The 12500-nt window shown below is 41.8% G+C and overlaps 2 protein-coding genes across 2 annotated transcripts in view; one reads left to right on the top strand and one right to left on the bottom strand.

Annotated features, from left to right (window-relative positions):
• The window catches only part of LOC138015855 (chromosome-associated kinesin KIF4-like), a 38462-nt gene extending 36764 nt beyond the window's left edge, over positions 1-1698 (bottom strand). The window contains exons 1-2 of the mRNA XM_068862979.1: positions 1197-1698; positions 427-519 (exon numbers count right to left, since the gene is read on the bottom strand). Coding sequence (XP_068719080.1) covers positions 427-519; positions 1197-1616 — 513 coding nt within the window. The 5' untranslated portion in view covers positions 1617-1698. The remainder of the gene's footprint in view (positions 1-426; positions 520-1196) is intronic.
• A 91-nt stretch (positions 1699-1789) lies between these two features.
• LOC138016466 (SH3 domain-containing protein 19-like) overlaps positions 1790-12500 on the top strand; it is a 15169-nt gene continuing 4458 nt past the window's right edge. The window contains exons 1-6 of the mRNA XM_068863600.1: positions 1790-1896; positions 4794-5083; positions 5204-7462; positions 8310-8439; positions 10215-10355; positions 11413-11878. Coding sequence (XP_068719701.1) covers positions 4824-5083; positions 5204-7462; positions 8310-8439; positions 10215-10355; positions 11413-11878 — 3256 coding nt within the window. The 5' untranslated portion in view covers positions 1790-1896; positions 4794-4823. The remainder of the gene's footprint in view (positions 1897-4793; positions 5084-5203; positions 7463-8309; positions 8440-10214; positions 10356-11412; positions 11879-12500) is intronic.

A 12500-nucleotide genomic window follows, 5' to 3' on the forward strand; every position in this document is an offset into this window, starting at 1 on the left:
GTTGTCGATGAGTCGTTTGTAGGGTGCGGGAAGTTGTAGGCATCAGTTTATAGGTATCTGCTCTAAGTTAGTAAACCAGCTTTCCAGTACCATCCGTTGGTAGTAGTTAGTGCTGTAACATAATGGAGTTCTTATAGTATCTACGGACGTTACACAAATCAATTGACTCTGAAGATGACTTCCGCTCAGGTTGTCGAAACGTCAGTCAACGTCATCTCAAACAGTCCTTCTCAGGACTACACTCACCCAGACGATCATACTTTACGTAATTAAGTTAAATAGTATTGTAGACTCTCAAAGGTTCAGACCTAATCCCATGTTATGGCTGTTGTTAAGTTTAAACTTGTATTAGAGTACATGTAGCATGCCCTTAACAAATAATATGATATTTATTTGGTCAGGTCTATTAAAAGTCCAGTTAGTTACCTTAATTCCACCATCATGGGTGTCCCTAACTGCTATGCGAGATTCATCTGATTGGCATGGATTTAACAAGTCATGAATCTCTCCGTTATGAATCTGAAAATCAAAAAATGTACCGTAATTGAGGACATAATATTTTCCACCAGTTCAGTTAATGAGAAAAACCAAAACCAGTGTTTTTGTACAACGGAAAAAAGATCTTATCTGTTTTGAGTGACGTACAAAACAAACTTGTCCAGAATATTGGCGTATCTATTTATCATGCAAGCATTTTATTACATCACTATGCAGCACAAGGAACAAACACAGGGCCCACTATTTGCATATCACTAAATAAAAAAAATGCCTGTTGTTATATGTCCTGTTCTTTAAAAGGCTAATTTGCATGTGACAGCACCGTATGGCCTTCAATTATGTAGTTGATACAAATTTTCCATTTTTTCTTAGCACCCCAAAGCACTTGTCACAGCGCATTTTGAGTTTGACAGCAGTAATTGTTATAAAATTTGCAATGTCCAACCCAGAATATATCAAAATCGTAGCTATTGAATTAACTGTTTTATTAATCCATTCACACCTCAAACACTTTAGAATCGCTACCTTCATGTTAGTCAAAAGGTTAGACGTGAGATGTCAGTTCACGCCAATGATCATAAGTTATGTCTTTCTTAAAGCATGTACATGTATGTATGAGATCTAGAAGATTAATACGTCGGCACGACCCTCATCATTGAAGTTATGTCAACTTTTTAAAATCAATGTGAATACATTACCTCTAAAAATGAGGCCTTTAAAAAGAACTCCGTTTCATTTTTTCTTTGCTCTATCCACTGGAAAATTGTTTCGATGAGTCGAGGAATCACACCTTTCGTTTCATCGGTTTCGTTGCACAAGGTGAAAGCTGTTCCCATTGAAAACGTTTTACCAGAGCCAGTTTGTCCGTAAGCAAGAACGGTAGCATTGTAACCCTTGAAAAATCCTTCAACTAAGGGAACCACAGTTTTGTTGTAAAGATCCTCCTGTTTACTAAAAGTTTGGAACACGTAATCGTAAGTGAACGCTTTGTCTTCGCCCATGACAACTTGTGGCTGTCCCGGAATACACCTGATGCATTCTTTACATCCATCGCCGATCTCTTTGGGAACAAGTGGTCTAATTCTGAGAGCCACACGAACAGGAATCGTCTCCGGCATGGTCTTTCTTTCCAAATAAATAGAATTGATCAAGTATTCGAAAAATTATTTACTCTCATCCCTTGAAATAACCGCCACATTCAAAACTACCCAGAAGCCTTTTGGGTTAACTGCTCAGCTGAACAGCGGCTACTCCCACAAGACTCGGACCCAGACTGTTAGTGAAATGGTAGAGACAATGGTGGATAGATGACAAGATAAAATACCAAGAAATCCATGGGGTTTTTCCTGATTTCCCTAACAACGTAAAGATATCCTCTAATATTTAATGTGCATCTAGGTAAGTCTTGCTCTTTGATATTCTTTCGTACCGTTTCAACCTGCGATCTACAAGTTGCTTGTTACGTTGTATTGCGATTTGTTTTCGATCGATATTGTTGGCAGCGATTATGATCGGTGTGAATAATTACGAGATTTTTTTGTTGATTTTATTGGTAAGCTACAGGACAGTCTTCTTAGGTCGAGCTTCTCTATTCCTTGACTACTGCGAAAGCTTTGGAATTAATAACGTGTGCATGTACAATCGATCCCGATGAACGTCCAGAGTGACAACTTTTCAAAGATACTAAGATCAGGTCTCTTGTAACATTATATTTGACAGCCGGGAACAAATTGGAGTCAGATCTACATTGTAGATTATTTGGTGTGTCTGCTTATTAAAACTAGTGGCAAGAAGTCGATAGAGAATTTTCTACGGAGTCAATTGTATCTAGTCATTCCTTGATAAATCTTCCATGCAAAACCCGGGGGAGCTTTAATTAAATTAATTGCAACTGTTTTTGTTTTGAACGCGCAATATAAATGTTGTTGCATACGCGCCATCAATATTGAATAAGCGTTAAATCGGACTTTAATTCTTTAATTACCATTTCTTACTGTACACATCATAATCCTTTAATGGAAGAATTATGTTGTGGCAATACTTATTCCATTTTATTTCCTTTCTTTTGTTATTCATACTTCGAATTCAGTTGTTTCTTGAATTGAACAGGCATAATTGAACGTGGGAGATGCACTGATGGCTAATATCACCAACCACTTAGTACTGATAATCTGTCATGAATATTAATTTTTTAATGATACTTTAGATTTTCTTCATCTACAGCTTTTACATATTGAAGGCTAAATATTCCTTAGGACGTTATTATAATTAGTCGCTGCAATTTCTCTTGGAGGTAAAGTATTTATTTAATCAATGGTATCACCTAAAAAAAGCATGCATAGCTCTCTAAGGTCTCAACCCACCTGAGGATTTTGATCAGGCATTGCAGCTTGAAGAGATCCTCTGACCCTTTGAGGTTTGGTTGAATTTGTAGGCCATAAATAGGTCTGTTTTAACAAGCAACATCAGCTGATGTTCAATGCTCAGTGTCATCTCTGATTAACCCAGGGGTTTCAATAAGTTGGTGGCTGGTTTGAGTGGAGTAACTGACTGTTGTCATTCTAAAATTGAATTTCAATCTTACGTTTGAAAGAATCTCGTCTCTTTATTTAGAGCTGTTGCAACAATTCGTCACATGACCTTTTTTCATAAACACGATTCTGCTGGTTTCATGAAACTTATTTTTCCAGAAATAAAAGAGCAGCTCAAAATATGCTGCCATGCCAATTTTCGTAAGTATATCGTCTTGTTACAGTTGAAAGGATTTGTATGGGAAAAGGATGCTTTGCCACCCAGTTATGCTTCATTGATTTTCTTACAAATCCTTGTATTTTTCTAAATTTCAAACCGCGTTAAAATTCTTCCTTTGAAATAATGAAAGTCTGAAAAATTCCACCCTGGCACATTTATTGTCACTGATTTGACCCATGGTAAAAGAAGGAATCCGAGCTCTGTTTGTGGCATGTAATTATGAAAAATTAAGCCTGGTTTTCACTAGTGATGCAAGCACAAACGCAAGCATAAGAGTGCTTATTTCATCTCCTTTTCCTTGTGCTTGGGCTTATGATTGCATTCACTTTCGTCGTGTGAAAATGAAATACACCATAAGTACAAGGAAATTTGTTGCATGTGGTCAGTTAAAGCACTCATTCCAGATTCCCTGCACCTGAGTATTTGAACAACATGGCGCTTGCTGTGGTTGATTTTGATGCTTAAGCTGCTTGTGCTTGTGCTTGTGCTTGCATCGCTAGTGAAAACCTGGCTTTACACTGAAGGGCCAAAGCTTTTTGTTCGTAAACAAAAGTATGCAATTTTAGAGTGTTTAAGTGGTCATACAATCTTTATCTTAAGTGGTATTTCTCTGACACTTTGTGTTCTGGCTAAGACAAACAAGATCTTTCCATTTCTGGAATTTATAAATTCCCACCTTAAGTTCACCAATTATCAGTCATGTGACCAGTTTGTTTCAAATAGCGTATTACCTCAATCTTGGCAAAAGAAGTAGCCAACTTCTCTAAGTGAAATAGAAGGCAAAGAGCATTGACTGTTCGCCCTTATTGAAGCTACATGTAATGTTAATGAATCCCTTCCCTCCTAAGAGCTACACATACAGATTTTATGCTGTCTAATGGTTCAGGGGGAAAAGAGTTAATATAGCTTTCTCATTGGTTCACTGGATCTACATGTATGTTACCGACCATCGCACCAACGTTTGACCCAATATAAAACTTAAATACATAATAGCATTGAGCACGCTTAGCTTATTAAGCCATTTGATAGAGCTAACTGTGGCCGTTTGTTGCCTTGTGACTAACACAAGCCCACAGAGTGATAAAATTGTCATTGTTTTTCTTGACACAAAGTTGTATTACCTGATTGAGAGAACTTTTTTGGGAGTACTTACAGATTAGAAATTGGTCTTGACCGGTCTTGGGCATACATAAAGAAAAGTAGGTGAATACCGGAATTATGAGGCCGTTCTAAACAAGTGCTTATTACAGAGGACTGAGCTTCTTTTCATCCCACTTACATATAGAGTGTTTTCACGTGACGTCACGGCGGCCATGTTGGTCTACCCAACCATTCCTCTGGGAATTGAGCTCTATTGTCATGAAAACGTTTTCTTTTGTTTCAGTGGAAAAGCTAGGTTACTGACCACGTGAGTGAAAACACTCTATAGATCAAGGAATCACCGCCAAGACGAGTATGGGCCAACATCTTTCTGGAAACACAATCAAATAGAATAGGAGTTTAGTACAGTGCAACTCTTAAACTCTCCTCTTCCCTTATTGTAGGCAACTACAAGTCACTAATTTTCACACCAAATGGAAGGAATTGAAGTCAAGCCTGCAAGAGCTGCTCCCTCCAAGCCAGCCCCGTTCATCCCACACAGACCAGCACCTGCTGAAGTACGTACTTCACCACCACCAGCTCGACCCACACAATCTAATGGGGTGACACCACCCATTTCTCGCAGAAAAGCTCGGCCCTCAGGCCCCCCACCTCCTCCTAGAGTAGACCTTGGAGAGGCAGCTGAAGATGTTGTGAGCAATGGGCTCAAAAATGAAGAATCTCCCAAACTGAGGTGATTAGTTTTGGTGACAAGAAATTGCATTGCACAAGGTGGTCTCAACAAATTTCCTCTTTAGAATCTGAATTGTTATAGTCTTACCGTTGACTAACAGTGATCCAAAATGTTTTTCAGGCCTAAAGGAAGGCATGAAATCACCATCATATCAGCAAGACCAATGGGTCCTTCAGGAGTGATCCCTTCTCCTACAGTCTCCAGCCAGGAAGCCCCTGCACATGAAGAGCCCAAGGTCCCCTGTACACAGGGCCGAAAATCCAAGGGGCGCGAACCACCACCCAGACCCAAGAGCCGTCCAGTAAGCGAACTTACATTGGAAGCAGGTGAATGTGATGGAGAATTGATGACTGGAGGTCGGTATGGTAATCAAGATATTCCTGGGAAAGAAGAGGAAGACAGAATTGGCAACGATTCTGGTTTAAAGAAAGCTCCTGCTGTCCCGCAGCGTAAGGACGAACATCACAAGATAGATTCTAGTTTAGGAGAGAAATCAGAATTAAGCCGAACTGTAGAGAATTGTACTGTTCAAGAAAAGATCATTGCTAAAGTTCCATCTGGAAGATCAGGGGTTCTTGCAGGGTCAAAGCCTGTTGCAGAGGTTGATGGTGAGAGGAAAACAGCATTGAGGCAGCCTAAGGTCACTAAAGATGTAGTAATCACTGGCCAAAAGAGTAAACCAACTATTCTAATGCCTAATAGATCGAATAAGAGCGAAGAGCTGCCTCAAAAAGCAGATGACAAATTTAAAAGCGAGGTTGACAAGGATAAGAAACATATACCTGCCACAGTCCTGCAAGGAAAACCACCACCCCCTGCCAAAAAGCCTAAACCAGCTTTAAAGCCGAAGCCGACCAGCTCAATTGACACACCCAGTGAGACAGATAAAACGAAACCTGATGTTGCTGCTGCTGCTGCAGCGCCTAAACCGAAGTCCAGACCTACCGTGATTTTACCCACTAAGCCTTTCCCTAGTGAAACAGAAATAGCGAAGCCTTCTGATAGTAACGCTGAGACTGTGAACACTACGGATGTGCAAGTCAAACGTTCTAAGCCGAATGTAATTTTACCAGCGACGCGTAACAACACAGAGGTACCGAAGATTTCAGAGTCTACAAAGGATACGGAAGAACGATCTGGCCAAGCGAAGTCTTCTAAACCAACCATAATTTTGCCAAACAAACCGAAGAATACCCAAGTGCCATCTGCTACGGAGAAGAACGAACAGCCCGGCCAAGCAAACCCTTCGAGGACCACTGTCATTTTAGCTGGCAAACCACCAACCACTGAAACAGCGGAGTCATCAAACAGCAGTAAAGGAGAGGCGGAACAAGTCTCAGTGATTGTACCAGCAAAAGATATGCAAGGAGAGGGGACAGGACAGGAGAAGATGGCTGCTAAACCAAGGCGCGTACCTACCATAATAAGAGCCGCACGCCTTGAAGGTCAGGAAGCAGGCGAAGGGCGTATAGCACCCAAGAGGCCCCAAAGAGGACCAAGCGTGAGGAAGGCGGCCCCGTCACGGCCAGTCGGTGCCCCAGGAGAGGAGAATAATGAACGGGACAAAGGCATATCTCTTTCCCTGGAAGAATTGAAGGCTGAGGAGTCAACGGCATCAACAGAGAGAAAGCAAGAGAAGAAACCAAAACCGCCAAGACCGGTTTGTGTGCCTGGGACAAAACAACGTGAAAATGTACCGGAGGCACCGAGATCTGACAATACGGAATCACCAGTAGAGAATGAGAAGAGTCTGGAGAGAACAGCGTCAAGCAAAAAAACTCGACCCTCCAGGCCCCCCACGGCAGAGTCTGTTCGTGGGGGAGTGGAAGCTACCTTTGAACTCAACGATAGAACCGAAGACAAGAATGAGAAACCAAAAGGTCAAAAAAGACCACCCAGGCCACCATCCAAAGCATTCGACAGTCAATCTTCGAAGGACATACACGAGCAATCGGAAAATAGTTCTACGCTGGCAGAAGCTGCTTCAGTCGTTACGAAGGCCGATGCGGGTAGCAAGGAGAATGAAATAGAATCGGACACCGTGGGAGCGAGGTCGGTTGATGGTCAAGCGAAAGGCACATCTGAGACAAGTGTTTATGGAGCTCGTGAAATTGAGCGCAATCCGAGCAGAAAAGGATCAAGAAAAAGACCCCCACCGCCCAGAATACAAAAGGGTGATGCTGGAAGTAAGAGTGAAACAGAGGCACAACGTGTTAGAGAGTCGTCTGCAGATGATCACATGAAAGGCACGTCTCAGTCGCGTGATTCCGGACCTCATGAAAAGGCCGCATCAAAGGCAAAATCGAAACCGCCTCGGCCTGTTTCTACATCAGTGTCATCGAAGGACAAGCCACATCGACCATCAGAACCAACAACTAAGTAAGTAATGATTTATTTCTTGTAAATTATTTGACGATCTTCCGTTGTATGAAAACGCGCGCATGTCTAGTCCGAAATATCTCTTAAACATAGCGCAACCAAAATGTTGAGTCGGAAATACGGGCAACATTTTTAACAAGTATCTCACGCATTGGTGATGCCGTGCTAACTACAAAGGAGTTTTGTTCCTTTCTTAGCTCCCACTCCCCAACTTTTCACAAAACAGAAATAAATATTGTAGGTCACAAACAAGTCGTGTAAAAAGTATAGTTATTTCGTCGCTGGTGTGTGGACGAATAGCTTGACCAAAATGATCTCGTTTCTCTGCGCCATTTTCTGAGTATTTCGTTTAGGTGTCGAAAGAATAGTAATGTCGACGAGGTTCAGCGCAAAAGACTGCGTAAAAAGCTTTCAAACGTTTTAAATTGTCATGAAAATACACTCAGTCTGGCCTCAGTTTCATTAAAAGCTAAAATCCCAGCTCTTCTGCAATTGTACATCACATATGTTTTGTAGAGTATGTTTAGCTAGGATAAGCGGGCGTCACTTGGAGCTTCCGACTACACGCTTTGGCCTTTCTAAAGCCACAACCTTGCAGAAGTCCTACAACTGAAGTCTTTGTGTCATATATGCAGCGAGTCACGGGTAGGGGGCCTTACCAGGGGGAGGGGCATGGGGCTCTGGAGCAGCTACTACCCAGCTCCTCCTCACTTATTAAACATGCCAGTTTCATCAAATGTGTTTCGGATGAGAAAATTATGTTGAAAATAAGATTACTGCACTGGCTGCACTAGCTAGCAACTTCAGAGTACTGCCTGGGCTCTACTATGTTTCATCGTTTTTGCAGGCCAAAAGAAAAGGTGAAGGAGAAGGCAGCTTCAACTCAAGTGTCCTCAGTTCGTGAAACATACATAGTGCCCTCTGCCATTGCCTTGTATGACTATGAGCCTACAGCGCTTGACGACCTCGGATTTAGCGTAAGTGGAGCTTTTCCTTTTATCTACGGTTTTGAGATTGTATCTATGGCTAAAGGTTTGCCATCATTTGAGAAACCAAGTCCCATAATGAGAGATGTCCATGCAGAGTTTTCCCTAATTAGATGCCGCGGGTTTCAATAAGCGTCACGAAGTGTCTCCTTGCCCTTCTCGCCAACTTCAGCATACACCTTATTCCAAAATGGCCGCCGTATTAGTATTCGTTTGTTTACTTGCAAATTGGCCCTTCTAGCCTCGCTTTCAAACGTAAAATTTAAAGGAATATTTAACCTTGAACGAGGCCAAAAGGGCCAATTTGCAATCAAACAACATAATACTAAAATGGCAGCCATTTTGGAACAGGCTTTTAGCCAGGCGGCCTTCCAGCCGTCCAAAGGACGGCCAGTTCTCAGAAATGGGAGATTTTCGACGGCCTGTTTTGGGCGGCCATTTACGAGCTTCTGTGCTTAATGTAACAAAACAGTGTCTATAAATTAATAAAATTTACATTTCTTTTTGCTCTCAAGAGTTGTTTTAGTATTTTTCTTCTATGTTAACACTTTTTTAGCGAGTTTCCTTTCTGTTTTGATCAATTGAATCAAAGTTAAGCGAAGCGATTTCACAGGCAAAGCCACTGTTCAGTGATATTGACTTACCAAGTCGTCCCCAGGCTACTTTGCCGGCTGCTATAAATAAATACGCACGTTGGTGATTATTTATGAGGATATGAGTCAAAGATCATGCGCCTTCCAACTCGGTAAGACGATCTCACGGCTGCAAATGTTATTGTAATCGCTTGATTGTATTCTGCTCTGTTCAAGCGAAATCTGGCGGGCATTACAACAAAATAGCCATTTGGTGTAATAACATGTCCAATCATCGTAATATTGCTTTAGGAATACTAATAGTAGGTGAATAGTTAAAGATTGTAGTACCAGAATGCAGTTCGACCAACAAAGCCACGCATATCTGTTCTTTCGTGTAAATCATGGCTTGACAACTTCAAATTTTAATCACTCTTCATAACAACTGGAGTTCCTATCTCAAATATAATTCAATGTTAAACAAGGTAAGTTAAGGAAAGGATAGCTTAGTAAAATTATCAAAGAAAAACAGCTCAAGTGTTGAGCAATCGCTCTTTCTGTAGAAAAAAAGGAAGTATCTTTTTGATCATAGTTGCACTTTAAAGGGGCACGTCTCGTTGATGTCAAAAGTGGGTTTGCATCTAATTAGCTGCAATCGTGGACATAAGTGGTTTTTAGTGCCCGATGTCCTAGCTTTGGATGTTCCGGTCCTCTTTATCTCACATTACAAGTTTACTTGCCAGAGGACGAAAATTATTTGATTGTTTAATGGCCTCCGTTGCACGTTCAGCATCTGAACTGGTAATCGGATGGTCATCGATTTATTTCCTGTTTTCCGAGTAGTGTCTATTCATGAGTGGTAGATCATCCGCCTGGAAATCGTTAGATCGTCGGTTCGATCCCTGCTTTCCGAATATGCCCAATTAATCAGTGGTAGAACATTCGAACCGTTAATCGTAAAATCATCAGTTTGATGGTTGCTTTTCGAGTATGCCCGAGTCATGATTGATTGGTCAATGTTGGTCACGGTCATTAAATGAGTAGCCGAACTGGCAATCGGAAGGTCATCGGCTCGTTTCTAGTTTTCTTCAGTTGTATGCCGAAGTCTTTTCAAGACTAAAGGCGAACGCAAACCAGTGTGTGATAACACAAACCCGTATCGTGACACATCACGTCTGTCTTGTTTTTTAATAGGCCGGAGATGAAATAGTGCTCGTTAAAAGGGTAGATAATGACTGGTACATAGGGCGTCTGGGAGAACAAGAAGGAATGTTTCCCGTAAAGTTTGTGGAAATTATCGAAGATCTTCCGGATGAAGTTGTACAGGAAGAACCAGTAAGTAAATAATTGTAGAAAAAAGCTCGAAGAAATGCCCTCTTGGAAAAAAAAACGTTCCCCTCCCCTCAAGTTCAAAAAGTTAAATGAACTCCCGCTTCCAATAAACAATCCTCCTCCTCCCCCCCCCCCCCCCCAAAAAAAAAGATGTATAAAATGTAAACGGCATAAAACGTGCGATACAATACACAACAAAAAGTTAGGAAAAACGTTTTACGAACGTCTTCTGATTAATATTGTACTTCTTTTAATGAAAAAAATGTACATTTGAAGTGCACATCTGAATGTTCATTTATTTCTTTTATCAACTGGTCCTTTCACGGGAATACATGAGTCCAACAAGTTGACCTGTTCCCAGCTGAAGGTCAATTGGTAGAGCACCGACATCGCAGAGGTCATGGGTTCCAATCCCGTTGAAGCCACATAAAATTTTCAGGTGTATACAAGAGACGATTCCTTAGTCTCCTTTGCAATCGTTTTTTTTTTATGTCACGCAACGCGTGACATCCAAAAAACGGCTGCAAAGGAGACTAACGATTCCTCGGATTGTCTGGATGAGTGCTAGGATCACTTATATCTTTCGTGCCTCTTTTAGCTCACTTTTTCAAAAACGTTATTGTTTCGTTTCTAGAAAAAGAACGTATTAAGAGAAGAAAGGGAAATTGTAACAGAATTGCCACGTGTTCGTATAAACGCCCCCACAAGACCTCAATAATTTAATAGGCGTTTTCTCTTCTGACTTGAAGTTTAATAGACAAAGAATTACATGCTCCAGGGGTCCAGGTTTCAAGTCCCTCTCCATAAGCCATCAGTCACGTCGCCTCAGCTTAAGTACGCGACGTTCTTGAGAATCTGGGAGAAACTACTGTCCTGGCATGCGAAATGTTCACTTCCGGTTGCCGTCCGCTTCTCAAAAAGGTGGCATGCTTAAGCTCCCTAATAGTCCTAAGATTGATAGCCCTGCTATGTCTTATTAAGGCTCGGGAGCCTAGAAATCCGTTCGAACGTTTGTTTACATGCCATTTGGTTATTCTGATGTTTCATTTTTTCTTTTCAGCCAACCGTAGCTTTTTCACATTCACCATTTGATGTTGTAGCACTATATGATTTTCAAGGGAACAAACATGACGGTGAACTGGTCTTTACCTCTGGGGAAACGATTCATGTGACCGAGAAGATCAACGACGATTGGCTGAGAGGAGAGACCCGCGGGCAGACTGGGGCCTTCCCCTGTAATTTCGTTGACATAAGCACGGACATAATCAATCAGTTGCCGGTGACCGTAGCAAAAGCGGCGGCTGCCGAAAACGACGAAATCGCAGCAACAGATTCAGAGCGTATTCTCTACTGTAAAGGGATGTTTGATTACAACAGCGATGTGCCAAGCGATCTCAGTTTTAACACAGGAGATGTCATTCAAGTTCACAAGAAAGTGGGAGATGAATGGATCGAGGGGGAGCTGAATGGACGAGTGGGGATGTTTCCAGCGGCATACGTGGAAATGATGGAAGATACATTGAGAGGTCAGCCAGGCGGGTGTTTCAATGCCCTTCCTAGAATTAATCTCTTTCCCCAAAATTAGTAATGATGGTGATTTACTCCATTCAATAATCATGCTTGAATCAATCTACACATTAGACGGCGAGCAGTCTTTCTTTTGCTCTAGAATCGTTGAAACGCACGCTTGCGTTGAACTTTCAATGGCTGAAGCTGCGGGTCGCTTTTACCGCGGGCGTTGGTTGAAGTAACAAACGCCCGCGGTATTTGAGACCCGCAGCTTCAGTCATGTTGAAGTGTTCGTTCGTTTCAACGATTTAGAGCAAAAGAGAGACTACAACACTTTCTGGGACTCAGTTGATGGAAAGTGGGGAGCTTAACCCCATCGAGGGTATCTCTCACCTGGCCTCAACTACATGTGTATGTTGATTTTTTTATTCCCTCTTACGGTGTAACTTTCAGGATTTAAAGTTTTGACGTCAGATGCAGGGATGGACGCAGTGGTGAGATCACTCACCTCCCTTGAGTTTGTTGGTTCTCATTTATGCTCGAGAAGTTTTCCTCCGGGTACTCCAGCTTTCCCCTCTCCTCAAAAACCAACCTATAGAGCGAGTTTCAATCGAGTGTCGTAAAACCAAAACCAAAGTC

Source organism: Montipora capricornis, chromosome 9, assembly GCF_036669925.1.
Source record: "Montipora capricornis isolate CH-2021 chromosome 9, ASM3666992v2, whole genome shotgun sequence".
Classification (NCBI taxonomy): domain Eukaryota; kingdom Metazoa; phylum Cnidaria; class Anthozoa; order Scleractinia; family Acroporidae; genus Montipora; species Montipora capricornis.